At 37.6% G+C, this 13,492-nt stretch overlaps 1 protein-coding gene across 1 annotated transcript; it reads right to left on the bottom strand.

The window, feature by feature from the left end:
- Nucleotides 1-1,316: 1,316 nt before the first annotated feature.
- Nucleotides 1,317-2,248, bottom strand: LOC125409906 (olfactory receptor 8B4-like). The gene is given in 2 exon segments (XM_048449068.3): nucleotides 1,317-2,210; nucleotides 2,213-2,248. Coding segments are annotated over 2 exon segments (927 nt in total). The 5' UTR covers nucleotides 2,246-2,248.
- Between the last annotated feature and the right edge of the window lie 11,244 nt (nucleotides 2,249-13,492).

Here is a 13,492-nt window from a genome sequence, read left to right on the forward strand (position 1 = left end):
AAAAGTTTTTCTCAAGAAGACCCTAAATGCTATATTCTTCTTAAATAATGCCTATCTCTCCACAAAAGGAGTCTGGACTTCACCATCTCAATACAGGCTAATATGACTCGATATTTGCCTTCCTCTGTATAGCCAATGTAATATGAAGGTATAGTTCTCAAAATAAGAGTTATTCAATATAGAAAAAACAAATATTTAGCATGGTGGTACAGAATGGTCCTTGGCCCTCAAAATACATACCCAGTCCAGTCTCCCTGAGATATAGGAAAGTGTTATAAGTTTCTACCTCCTTCCTAGTTCCGTAATTGTTATAACACACACACACACACACACACACACACACACACACACACACACATACTTTCTCAGAAATTGTAAATTCTAAATCCACCTTGAAAAATAAAGAAGGGCCAAACATAGTAATGTATGCACATAAGTCCAAGCTGAACTTGAACTTACCATTTTTCTGTCTTAGCAAGAAGGCAGACAGACGAGACAGAAAGGAGCCTGAAGCAGAAGGATGAAGAGTTCAAAGTCAGCCTCTGCTGCCTACAAAGTCCAAGGCCAGACAGGCTACAAACAAAAACACTACCTCAAAAAACTAAATAAGTAAAAGTAAAAATAATTTTTCTAAAAGTTCCAAAGCTGCACGATGACCTCAGTTACTCCAGGGCAGGACAGGGGCAGCATGTTACACCATCATGCAAATGCATAGAAGTTTGTGTTCTTCCTCTTACCCTGAGCCCAAGAGCACAGGATACTTACCAATTACAAAATCACTCACCCTTATTACCATCCCAAGGACCAGGAATTTGAAATGAGTATTTGAGAATTGACTCATCCTTACAACTTAGAACATGTAAGTGTCTTGGGTGAGGACTTTTCTTGTGTATATATACATGTATGTAAAAGGGAAGATTTATAGCCTCCTTTGCCAAGTAGTCTCTTTAAGAGTTAGAAGATTGTTACCTATGACACCAAGACTCTACCTTTGATCTTTTGTAAGACAAGTCATAAAGCTTGATAGAATTGTTCCTGGGCCTCATACCACCCTATGCCCTTTCTTCCAGCTAGAAATGTTTTTCCTGGACAAATCAAAGAAAAATGAAAAGTACATAGTCTAATTTTCTCTGGGGTCTAATATTGTATCAAATAAATAATATCACATAATAGGTGCAAAGTTATGACAAAGAGATAAAAAATGATATAATCCTCAAAAAGATACCCAGTTTTTAAAGGTAGAAAGAAAACATTGTGGAAAATAGTACTGGAATATGCTTATTAGGAATTAATTGCCAATGATACCATCAGATCCATCATAAGAGCGCTCTCTTCAAGGTCTTACCTAGGGCAATTTTAACATCTTTATTCCTCAAACTATAGATCAGTGGGTTAAACATGGGAACCACATTGGTGTAAAATACTGAAGCAAACCTTCCCTCTTCCATTGACCCGGGGAAAGAATTTGTTAAGTAGGTGAACGCCCCTGACCCAAAAAACAGAGCAACAGCAACTACATGAGAACCACATGTGCCAAAGGCTTTGGATCTGCCCTCGGCAGAAGGAATTCTAAGAATGTTGGAAAGAATCAAGGCATAAGAGATAAAGATGCTGATACTGGATACTGTGATGACCACCCCAACAACAATAAAAAACACAAGTTTGTTGGCATAGGTGCTGGTGCAGGAGAGCGGTAGGAGGGGAAGAACTTCACAGAGATAGTGGTGGATAATGTTGGAAGCACAGAAATTAAGTCTCAGCATATTTCCAGTGTGGGCCATGGCCCCAGCAAACCCTATCACATAGGAACCAAGCATCAGCAGAGTACATACCTTAGGAGACATGGTAACTGTGTACAACAGAGGGTTGCAGATGGCCACATAGCGGTCATAGGCCATAGACACCAACACATAGCACTCAGAATTGACAAAGAAGCAGAAGAAGAACAGTTGAATCATGCACCCCACATAAGAGATAATATTTTCTGAGACAAAATCATTCAACATTTTTGGGGTAAACACACAGGAATAACAGAAATCTATAAAGGACAAGTTGAAAAGGAAAAAGTACATTGGGGTATGAAGGCTAGAATTCAGCCCAATTAAGGTGATCAAGCCCAAATTGCCTACCACAGTGAGCACATAAATAACTAAGAAGAAGAGGAAGAGGAATATCTGGAAAGCTGGTTGGTCTGAAAACCCCACAAGGTTTTCAACTCAGTCACAGAGTTGTTTCTCAGAGTCATTCTCTTCTGACAAGTTGCCCTGGGGAAGTGAAATAAAACACACAGAAGATGTCAAGATAAGCATGTGCAATGGAGAAAGGCTCTAGAAGGTAAGTTAACGTGTGTGTGCCCTCTTCTCTTTGTCCTCTCCTCCCTCATCTACACTTTCTTCATCTCAAGCCATTAATAGTTTGACTAACAGTAGCTCATCTCCCCCTGGCTGATTAAAATTTTAAGCTATTCTATTTTCATGGGCAACAAGAATTTTGTTCTTGCCTCATAGACGAGGAAGTCAATGACTTCAACTGATTACCCAGGGACTCTCAAAAAGATAACTCAAGATCCAAGAGTACAACCAAAGTCTACTTCCTTAGGCTATGTTAAATGTAGGTCTGCAGAATCTGTGGTCTCTCTCTCTCTCTCTCTCTCTCTCTCTCTCTCTCTCTCTCTCTCTCTCTCTCTCTCTCCCCCACATGCAAAGTTCCTGCCTAAAGAGAAAACCAAACCGAACATTTTCCCTACCATCTCTGTGTATACTGCCTTATACCTCCAAACCTCTTGACTTACCTTGAGTCAGAGTCAGTGCTGAAAATATCAGAGTGATCAATGCTTTCTAGCAACCTTGTGTACATGTTTAGAACCAAACCATCCTGAAGGGCAAAATTCAGATCTTTTCTCCTTTATTCTCCTTGGGTTTTCTCAGTGCAGGGCTTTATGCGATAACTTTTTCCGTTATTCAGAATCTGACAGCCATGGATGTTCACTCTTCTTATTCTCCTGATGCTTAGAAACTGAGCTTTCGCTAACCCAAGTTCTCTGAAGTGCTGAAGGAATGGACCACAGTTCAGCTGGGTTGTCCCAGTTGCTCTCCATCAACTTCAAAAAAACAAACAACCCTTTTAACAGGAACCAAAAACTGGCATAGTGCAGGCAGTTGCACAGGTTGGTGATCTTGGGGACCTGATTAGAGAGATTCCTCTGGGAGTTTCTCTAAATGTGGTCTCTATGGGGATGAAACTACTGCCTTTGTTTATATGGGTTAGATATTTATGTATAGTCTTGGGGAGCTGAAGTTCCAGCCAAACATTCCCTGTGCTCCAGGGATGTTATATTATTATTTCCTGAGTTTGGGAGCTCATTTTCCTCCCCATTCTTGGAGCTTAAAATTGACTTTAAGGAAAAATGAAAGCAAATTTATTTTCTACCATTTCCTATTTCTTCTGGAAGCTTTGAGTGAAGACAAAGAGAATAATTCACATAATTTCTTAGGTCCCTGAGTATCTTAGAGCTGTGAGACCACCACAAAAGCCACCAGTGCTACAAAAAGCTACAAACAGGTCTTGATCATATATGAGGATATTAAAATATTACAGCACACATGAGGGAAACTCACATCCACATGGGATAAGAGGTATTTCAGGGTTTTATCCTACTCTTATTTGAATGATAAATCTAACTTTCAATCTTTCAAACATGAACATCTGCATTTGAAAGTTTCCACTAAAGCTACCGAAAAAAATCCCAATTTTCCTGAGCTAGCCCTAAAAGGCACCTTTTAACCTGGTATTAATTTATTAATAGCATGTCATTTCACTCATAAATATACTTCAATGTGGGTCTCAGGTTTTATATTTGTCCTACTAAAAAGGGTATAAGAAGCTATTCAGGGCCTCTGGGTCTGTGGTTTACAGAATGACTAACATTTGTCTACTTTTCGTCAGCCCTCTGTCTGCCACTTCTTTGCCCTGCAAAGTCCTCCTTGACTAAACTTCCCCTTCCCGCACATTTATTATCACTTTGCCTTTAAGCATAGGAAGGGTTTAAACTGCAAGCTGCTTCTGATTTATTGAAGCCAGGAACTTTAAGCAAGAAGCTAGAAACCCAAGATACCTACCTAAAATAGATGAGAAAGAAAACTACATGTAGAGAAATTAGATAGCAACTGAGAAAAAGATAAGAAATTGGTCGACATTGTTTAACTTCAAAAAGAACACTCTCTACTGCCAGGTGCATGCTTGATAAGTATGTAGGTTGACCTCTACTCATGCTAAATAATGTTCATAGCAGGATTATATACATATATGCCAGAAACTGAAAGCAACCTATATACCAACCAACTATAGAATGGATAATAAATAGTAAGATGTTAACAAAATAAGATTTCATTTAGCTATGAAAGTTCATGATATCAAGCCATCATACAACAAAAAAAAACAAGTACAAAAGGGCACATGTCTATGACTCCATGGACTTGTGCTATAAACACGAAATGGCTCAAGTATTGGTTACTTGGTTCCTAGGTGCTTGTGGTGTTTGAGGCGTCTGTAGACCCTTTAGGATATGAGATGTACCTGTAGGAAGCAGGTCATTAGAGCTGTGACTTTGAAGATTACACCTGGTCATTAGACCCTTCCTAGCTCTGTGTTTCCTTCTGCCATGACGTGAGTGGCTTCCTCCTCCACACATCCCAACTCCAAGGTTTCCTGCCAAATATTTGGCCCAGAAAATGTAAGTTAAAATGTACCTTCTCTTTATTAAGCAATTTCTTCCAAATATTTGGTCACACAAGGAATAAAGCTAACATCTATGCACACAGATTTGGAAAACCAAAAGTAATCTGTGATCTTAGGAGTCAAGCTGCCGCTTCTCTCTGGGAAGTTGGAGGCTAGTGACTAGAAAGAGATATGAAAGATGGGCTGCTGACCGCGTTCTATTTCTGACATGACTACAGCTCAACTGCATCTAGTTAGCAAAACACTCACAAAGTTATAGATATATGTTAGACCTAAATTAAATGCTTAAAGAATAAGTGGAAAATGAAAAATAAGTCATCCTACCAAATTAGTTTAAGCATAAAGTTTCTAAACATCTTGAGCCATAATACTCTCATTTGGGAAATGGGTGCTTGCTGGCCTGACAACCCATTATAGTAGACCATGCAAGAAAAATAACACTGTTTTTTTTCTCATCCATTATATGTCTCTTAAAATAAAGTTCTCTTGTATTTTTCTTGCAAAAAAGGAGGAAAGCTATAGAAAAGATAATTAATGCATTTGGAGCAATTACAGAGTTCCAAGCATTATGCTGGATGTTTTCTAATATGATGCTGTGTTTATAACAACTATGGAATGTATATGCATGTGGCAGATTGTATTTTCCAAAGATGGCCCTACCAACACACACACACACACACACACACACACACACACACACACACACACACATACACACATCCCTTGCATCCCACTTGCTTTTCGTGTAACAGAACTGACATTTTTCCAGTGAAGTGATGGAATCCTGGTTCTGTTCATGGTCTGTGGCTTCTTGCACCAACAGATCAGGGTAGAATTGATGCTTCCTGACATCCAGTAAGGGATCATAGAAGCATATTCATACTGCATTTATTTTTCTGCTATCACCCTTCAGTTTCATTCAGTATAGAATATTCAGAATGCTCTGACCATGTTTCAAAATAAACTGGAGGTCAAAAACTTTATAATTATTTTGCCAGTGCTGAGAGAGAACAGACACCCTTTGGGATGTGTATAGAGTAGGTATCTGGGGCGGAGACACCAGAAAGTGGCCAGGGGAGTAACTAATACAGGCCTGAGTTACTTGGTCTAGTCAGGTCTTGCTCAATCTCCAGAAAGTCTCTTTTCAGGTCTATATTTGAATGATGTTTTTGAAGTTTGTTTTTATGAAGAAAATGGAATTTATTTTCTTACCCGCTGCATTCTCCTATTTTGGGCAGCAACTTAGCAGCTGTGTGGCAATGAAAGAGAAAGAATTCTCTTTGTTCATCAGTGTAAAAGCCACTTCGTTCATCACTCAACAAATATTTATAAACATCAGTTCTTTTGCAGTATTAAAATGCTTTATATTCAGAAGGATTCCTCTTGGTTTAAAAAATGTATGCAATTCTAGTGAAATATAAAAATTATCTATTTTTTCCTTCAAGATATTGTAAAAAATAAGTAAAAACTCTACAAGAGTAAAGAGGAAAAAAATAAAAAGTACTAATGCAGAAGAAAAACCGCTAGAACACGGAACCTGTGCCTTCCTGGGGGCCTGTGAGTTTGGATTTCAAGAGTTTTCTGTGTGGAACACAAGAGATAAAATCTGGCACATAATGTTGAACCCTGAAAGATACAACTTTTTTGTTTGTTTGTTTGTTTTTTGAGACAAGGTTTCTCTGTAGCTTTGAGAAAGACGCATCTTATATCTCAATCAAAAGAAGAAAAAGAAATCTCACAAAGAAAGAGGGCCAAGCATGTCTGATTGAATTTGGTCTTAAATAAGTAGAAATTTTGCATTTTTTAAGGTTTTTTTTAGTGGTTTATTTTTATTTTATTTTATTTTATTTTTTTTGCCAGTCATGTTTCATGGATCCTGTATGGGCCTCAGCTAAACCCTCTCCATATTTGTATGGTTGGACAGATTGGTGTTCTTGTGGGACTCCCAGTAATGTGGGTGAGAGTATCTCTGATCTTTTTGCCTGCACTTGGGACCTTTTCTTTTTACTGATTACCTCACCCAGCCATAGCATGAGGGTTTGTGCCTACTCTTGTTGTCATTTGCTATACCATGTTTGGTTAATATTCCTGGCAAACCTGCCTTGTTTTTAGATGGGAAACAAAGGAGGAGTGGATCTAGGAGAGACAGAAGGCAGGGGCAGGGATTAGGAGGTGTAACCCAATTGAGAAAAACTCAGAGACAGATATTGGAGCTCAACCCGAAGTTCAGAAAAGCAAAACAGACAAACACTAACTCTTAACTCTACCTCAGTCCTAAAGTGACTGTTCTTATTTTGAAATGAATTAAAGGGGAAATACTGTGAGAGAATGATCTCAGATACCATAAAGTTTTGTCACTTGTATTGGTTTAATAAATGCTGCTTAGCCAAAAGTCAGGCAGGAAGACTAAACAGGGATACCAGACTAGGAGAATTCTGGGAATAGAAAAGGCAGAGATACAGTCACTAACCAGACACACAGTAAGCAAGATGAGAATGCCTCATTGAGAAAAAGTACCAAGCCACATGACTAAACATAGACCAGGATTATGGGTGAATTTAAGTCGTAAAAGCTAGTTAGTAAAAAGCCTGAGCTATAGGCCAAACAGTTTATAATTAATATGAGCCTCTGTGTATTTATTTGAGACTGAATGACTGTGTGACTGAGTGGAACAGAAACTTCTATTTACAGGGAGGAGTGTGAGGAGAAGCTGTGGTCAGGATGTAATGTGCGAGAGAAGAATTAAAAAAATGATAATAAAATTTAAAAACACATAGAAAATTGGACAAAATATTTCTTTAGAATCTATAATTACCTCCATGTATGAGGCTAGAAAATCATTATTACATATACAAATAACAAAAAATCACCTATGAAGAAAGAAATTTAGGTACATATGCCAAAACAAGTCCCCAGATAAGCATCTGGGTATCTTGAGCTCACTGTATAAATCATTAAACCAACACAAAACAAGACAACATAAATGAGAATCGCATGAATGACAAACACACAAAAAAACATGCCTTAAAGTGTTTTCTACTTGTAGAATTATTAAGTGTGTCAAGGCAGCATATTAAATAAATGACCTAAATATGTTTTAAAAAAAAGACAAATTGACGGTTTAAGGAAGGAGCCATTAAAATGCTAAAAAATCGACATGAAAAACAGGTTCATAAAACTGGGACATGATTCATATGGGAAAATAGAATCATGGAAATGGAGACCCATATCAATACGTCAAACAACATAGAAGACAAAATAAATAGAAAATAAAATCAGTCAACTAGAAAGTAAATACGAAGACATTACCTGGAAGTAAATATCAGCAGAGAGTAGGGGAGACTGTGGATTAAAGACACAATGTAACAAATCTAGAAATAAGAGGTCCAATAAGTCAGGGGAGTCAGCCTGACTTGTTTCTTTTTATTATTATCTAAAGAACCATTATATCAATTTATATCATTGACATTGCATTAGTTATTATAAATAATCTACCCATGAAATAAATATATGTAAACTGTATTAAAATAGTATGCCACTCCACATAATTTAAAATTAGCTGATGTGAACATCTGTTCTATCCCTAGACCCCCAAGAATACTGAGAGACAATGACATACACAGAACACTTAACTCAATTTAGACCCAAATCTCAGCTCTAAAAAGGAGGCAGTGATCAAAATAGACACAACTCCTATGGCTCATATGCATAATCCAGATGGAAAAACCTAAAACTAAACAAAACCTACACATAACTGATCAGAAATACAATAAGTGTAAAAAGAGGAATTAGGGACTCCTGTGTGGAACTACGTAAGTAGAACCCTCATATTCTTGAAGGTCTGAAAAAAACCTCTCTAAGAAACTGAAATCGAGTCTCAAAACAGAAAAATAAGTGGAAATAAAGTTATTATATTTTGTGACTGCTCAACCTCTGTATTCTTTCCATGTGTGAGAAATCTGCACTCCTATGAGTTTTTATGGGTCCCATACTCCAAATCATTCTCTGATGATGCCTATAAACTGCAAGCAGAAACTGTTTGCACTGAATTTTGGCAAAAATGAAAAAATGGAAAACAAATATCTCCATTAAAAAAAAACAGACAGGGTGTTGACAACACCAGCAGAAGCAAGCAACACAGTCTAATCTAACAGTTTTTCAATATCTTGGCCACAATTCCACCACCTGGTTTTCCCATCATGCCTGACTCCAACAGCTGGTTCACCAGCCTGTTCTAAGAATCTGCGACCTACCCCATTTCTTAGCTAAAAACATCCTTTTTCTCAAGCTAACCATAATCACCTTCTGCTTTACAAAGTTAAATCCTTGGCTTGCATATAAAAACAAACTTCAAAAACATCATTCAAATATAGAATGAAAATCGATTTTTCTAAATAGTGAGCAAGATCTGGCTGGACCAAGTTACCCAGACCTGCACTGGTCATTCCCTTGGTCACTTTGCTGGGTTTTTTTTTTCTGATATCTTCTCCATTCCATGCACATCCCAAAGGAATTTTCCCTCTCAACACTGGGGAAATAACCACAAAGTTTTGCCTTCTAGAGTATTTTGACTATGAGCTTGAGGTAACGGGAGGCTACAAGGAAGTCATGGTTTCTGAAAGCTACACATATGACTTCACAGCAGCTTTGACAATAAGCATGAGGCCTGTGCAAGATCAAACCACAGAAAACTCCAGCATGCAAAGGGGAGGTGGGTACTTCAGTCCTAGCTAAGGAGCTATTGGGAGCTGATAGCTACTGGGAAGGAAACAGTCCTTGGTAGGTTTACTTTGCTCTAGTGGAGTAGTACATGAGATGGAACATGAGAAGCAAAAGATGGAGCTTGAGAAGCTTTTTAAAAAAAGGAAAGATACAAAGTTGAGTGGGCAGGAAAGTAAATCTGGAGGAATATGGGGGAGAGGACAAAATAATAACAATATATTGCATGAAACTCTCAAAGAACTAATAAAAGTGAAAAAATTATGCTACTAAATGTAACGAAGATTAAATTGCTTTATTGGCCGGGGAAGGGGGATTGCTTTATTGGCTAAAGATATTGGCCGGGGAGGGGGGATTGCTTTATTGGCTAAAGATATATGCATGCAATTAATTACCTGGCCAGCTTTTTAAAGGAAATGTCAGTTACATAAAAACAATGAGATTTTGAGATAATTGTTTAATATCTAAGCCATTAATATCTAAAGCTTAGTAATTAATGTTACTAATAATTAAATGGTTAGGATGTATAAATTATTTGGAGTTATAATAGTATCCAGTTTTGTGTGTATTATAGAGTCAGTTTATAGGCTTTGAGTGTAATCACTATTATAGTTTTTACACATCTTTTTAAAAATCAATACATAGCAGGAAATTCGACATAATATTTTTAACATCAGTACCTAGAACAGCTTGTTTTTTTAAACGAAATTTTCTTGTTAAATTTGGGGAATCTGACCAAGAATACATCACTGGAGAGTCCATAGGGCTCAGGCATTAACTTACCACTATGGTTTTGCTAAATGAACATAGTATCAAATTGCTAAGCACAATTAATAAAAACTCAGGGAGAGAAATTGGGGTTCAACCCGAAGACCAGAAAAACCAAAGCAGCCAGCCACTGGCTCTTACCTCAACCTCAATCCAAAATGACAATTCTGCCTCCAGAAATCCCAGAATGAAACTATGTCTGACAGCTGTTTCTCCCATTTCATAATCCTCTCTAGGGCTTGGATTAAGGGTGTGCATCACTAGGATTAAAGGCATGCACTGCTCAATTTCAATGGCAACTAGTGTGGCTACTGGGATTAAAGCTGTGTGTTACCACTGCCTGGTCTGTAAGGCTGACCAGTGGGGCTATTTTACTTTCCTGATCCCAGACAAGCTTTATTTATTAAAATACAATTGAAATGCCACTACAAAACTGCCCTCTAAATATGTATCTCTGTATCCATGGATTATTAACGCAGCTCTCAGATATCCAGAGAGAAGTTTCTTTGTGCAGTAGACAGTGGTTAAAGCAGAAACTCACAACTGGTCAACCACGAACGGGATATCTGTATTAAATCCCTCCCCCAAAGGCTTAGAGACCTAATCAGAAAGATTGTTGGAGCAAGAGATCTGCAACAGTGTCTTCTGGACACGGCAGGACCACTGCAGTCATAAACTCACAGTAGCTGTAGTTGGAGGCACAAGAATGGTATAAGATCAAGCCAGTCAGTATTCTAGCATGCAAGGGGAATGGTTTCATCAACCTCGACCTCTGACTTTTGATGACTTTTGGCAGTTGAGGGCTTCTGAGGCAGGGAGCATCAGTTTCTCTAAGAGTGTGGCCCCCAGTAGGTTGACCATGCTGAAGTTGTTGGCCTCAAACTCATTTATATATGGGCAGCACAACTTGGACTTTTATTTTTATTTATTTATTTATTTGCTTTTTGTTTTTTGGTTTTGTTTGTTTGCTTGCTTGCTTGTTTTAAGAACAAGAAGACAAAAAATTGAGAGAAGATGGTAATGTAAGGGTTTAATCTAAGAGGAATTTGGGGGAGGAATGGGGTAATTATGACCAAAATATACTGTATGCATGTATGAGATTCTCGAGTATTTAATTAAGGTATTTTATTTTTTTTAAGTGTGGGAAATAGTTTTAGTCAGAAAAAAATCACTACAAGCATTTATGGAAAATGTATCTTTGAGTTAATAGCATGTTGTTTGTGCTAATTCTGTTCAAAAATGGTCTAATTATCATGTTGTTACCATGGAAATGCACACACTGCTTTATCATATAGTTTGAGAAATCCATTACTAATAGTTTTGAATAACAAATAGATTTCAAGCTGGGAAATCAAGACAGTATTCTGAGCACAAGAAACCACAAAGGGAAGTGAAGAGGGTTATAAAGTGGAAAAGCCCAAAGTTTCAAATTTAGAAAATGGCGAATGATGTTGACATTTAAATCAGTTGTACACGACAAGGAGAGTTTGGTGTTGTTAGAGTGTGTTAAGGCTGTAAATTCACCATTCTCTCCTCCCTCTATAAGTCGATAATTGATTAAGAAATTATTTACAAGAGTCAAACAGAAAACAAAAGCCTTGTGGAGGATAAAGTGGATTAGAAGTTGTAGCTTAGATGTGCACCTTTATAAGACCTTATAATTCCCCCATTGCACATCACACCATAGATGATATTTTTGAATCTAAGTCCAAGTCCAGACTAAGCTGGAAAACAGTTTTATCTTTTGTTCAAAAAACATAAAGTTGAAAATGGTTGGGTAAATCAAAATCCTGAGAACCTACCTGTCCTAAATAGACATGGCCCAGAGGAAGGAGATGGACCACACTGAGCCACAAATTCATTCTCCCAGCTTCTCATCAGTTCTACCTATCTGTCTTTTCCCATAGGATGGAATGGAGAGAAATTAGGGATCGAGATAATGTTGCTTCCTTATATATCAGGTAGAACACAAGTGTGTGTGTGTGTGTGTGTGTGTGTGTGTGTGCATCTAGAGGATTTAAAGAGGAGCCTAAATGAGACCAGAATGAGACCAGAGAGGTTGTATTTGATTTTAAGCATTGATAAACAAGACAAGACAAAGTCTAAAGGGGAATTCTTTAATATCTAAGGAAAATAACAATTCCAAAGTTAATTGTAGTAATAGTTAAATGGCTGTGTGTGTGTGTGTGTGTGTGTGTGTGTGTTATAGAAGTTAGACTAACCAGATTGTCCTGGGACGTTGAGAGATGCTACTCAAGAGCTAAGGAGGTGGAATGGATGTACAGAATTTGACACCTAATAATAAGTCAAAGGAAAAGCTCATCCTAGTATTTATAAGAGGAATTTGGGACATCAGAGGAACGCATGTCTACTTAAAAGCCTTTTCACGAGGAAGAAACAGTACTATCTTTCTCTGCAGCAATCAGAAAGTATCAGCACCCCACTGCCATGACAGTGTTAAACATAATAGTTATTTAGTTATTGAAAACCATGATTTAATACATAATTAGTTGCACTGAAAGCTATTTACTGTTTACAGAAGGAAAAGAAAATTACAAAATGGCAATATAATATTTTATACGTGCATATATAGCTTTTTGCAAAAGGGTCCATGTTATTCTACTTACAGAGAAACACACACACACACACACACACAAACACACATGGGGGCGGGAGGGCTGAGGTGGAATATTCTGATAGAACACACACTAAAATGCCACGGATGGTAATATTGAAGTGCTAAGATCATGGAGTTCTTTTTTTCCAAAGATTTTGCTTATCTTTATGTACTTATCTCACACATTTCTACCATATGAGCATTGCTTTTGCAAATTTAAAGCAAAATGCTTTAAAAATTAAATTAAGAATAAAACACTGCATAATTTCAGTATTTTAAGGTATCACTGAGGATTTGTTCAGCTTTCATTTGACACCTTCTGTATCTGCAGGCACCAACTTCCCTGAACATGTTCACTCACCTGGCTAAAACTGAGAATAGAGCCTTAAATAAACAACCTGTGAATACGTAGTTGCGGAATTCAAAGAACAGTAGTCCAGCAGGCCTCATGTGTGTGTGTGTGTGTGTGTGTGTGTGTGTGTGTGTGTGTGTGTGTGTGTGTAGTTACTGACTTTGTTAGGTTAGTGCCTCCTAAAAGGGAGAAAAATCTTTTATGTCTTTGTTTTGGCATATGTTTTTTGGCAAATCGTTTCCAGGTGAGAGTAAATTCAGGGACTTACTCACCTCAAAACAACAGGAACTTGGACTTCG

Source organism: Myodes glareolus, chromosome 4 (assembly GCF_982192425.1).
Source record: "Myodes glareolus chromosome 4, mMyoGla1.1, whole genome shotgun sequence".
NCBI lineage: Eukaryota > Metazoa > Chordata > Mammalia > Rodentia > Cricetidae > Myodes > Myodes glareolus.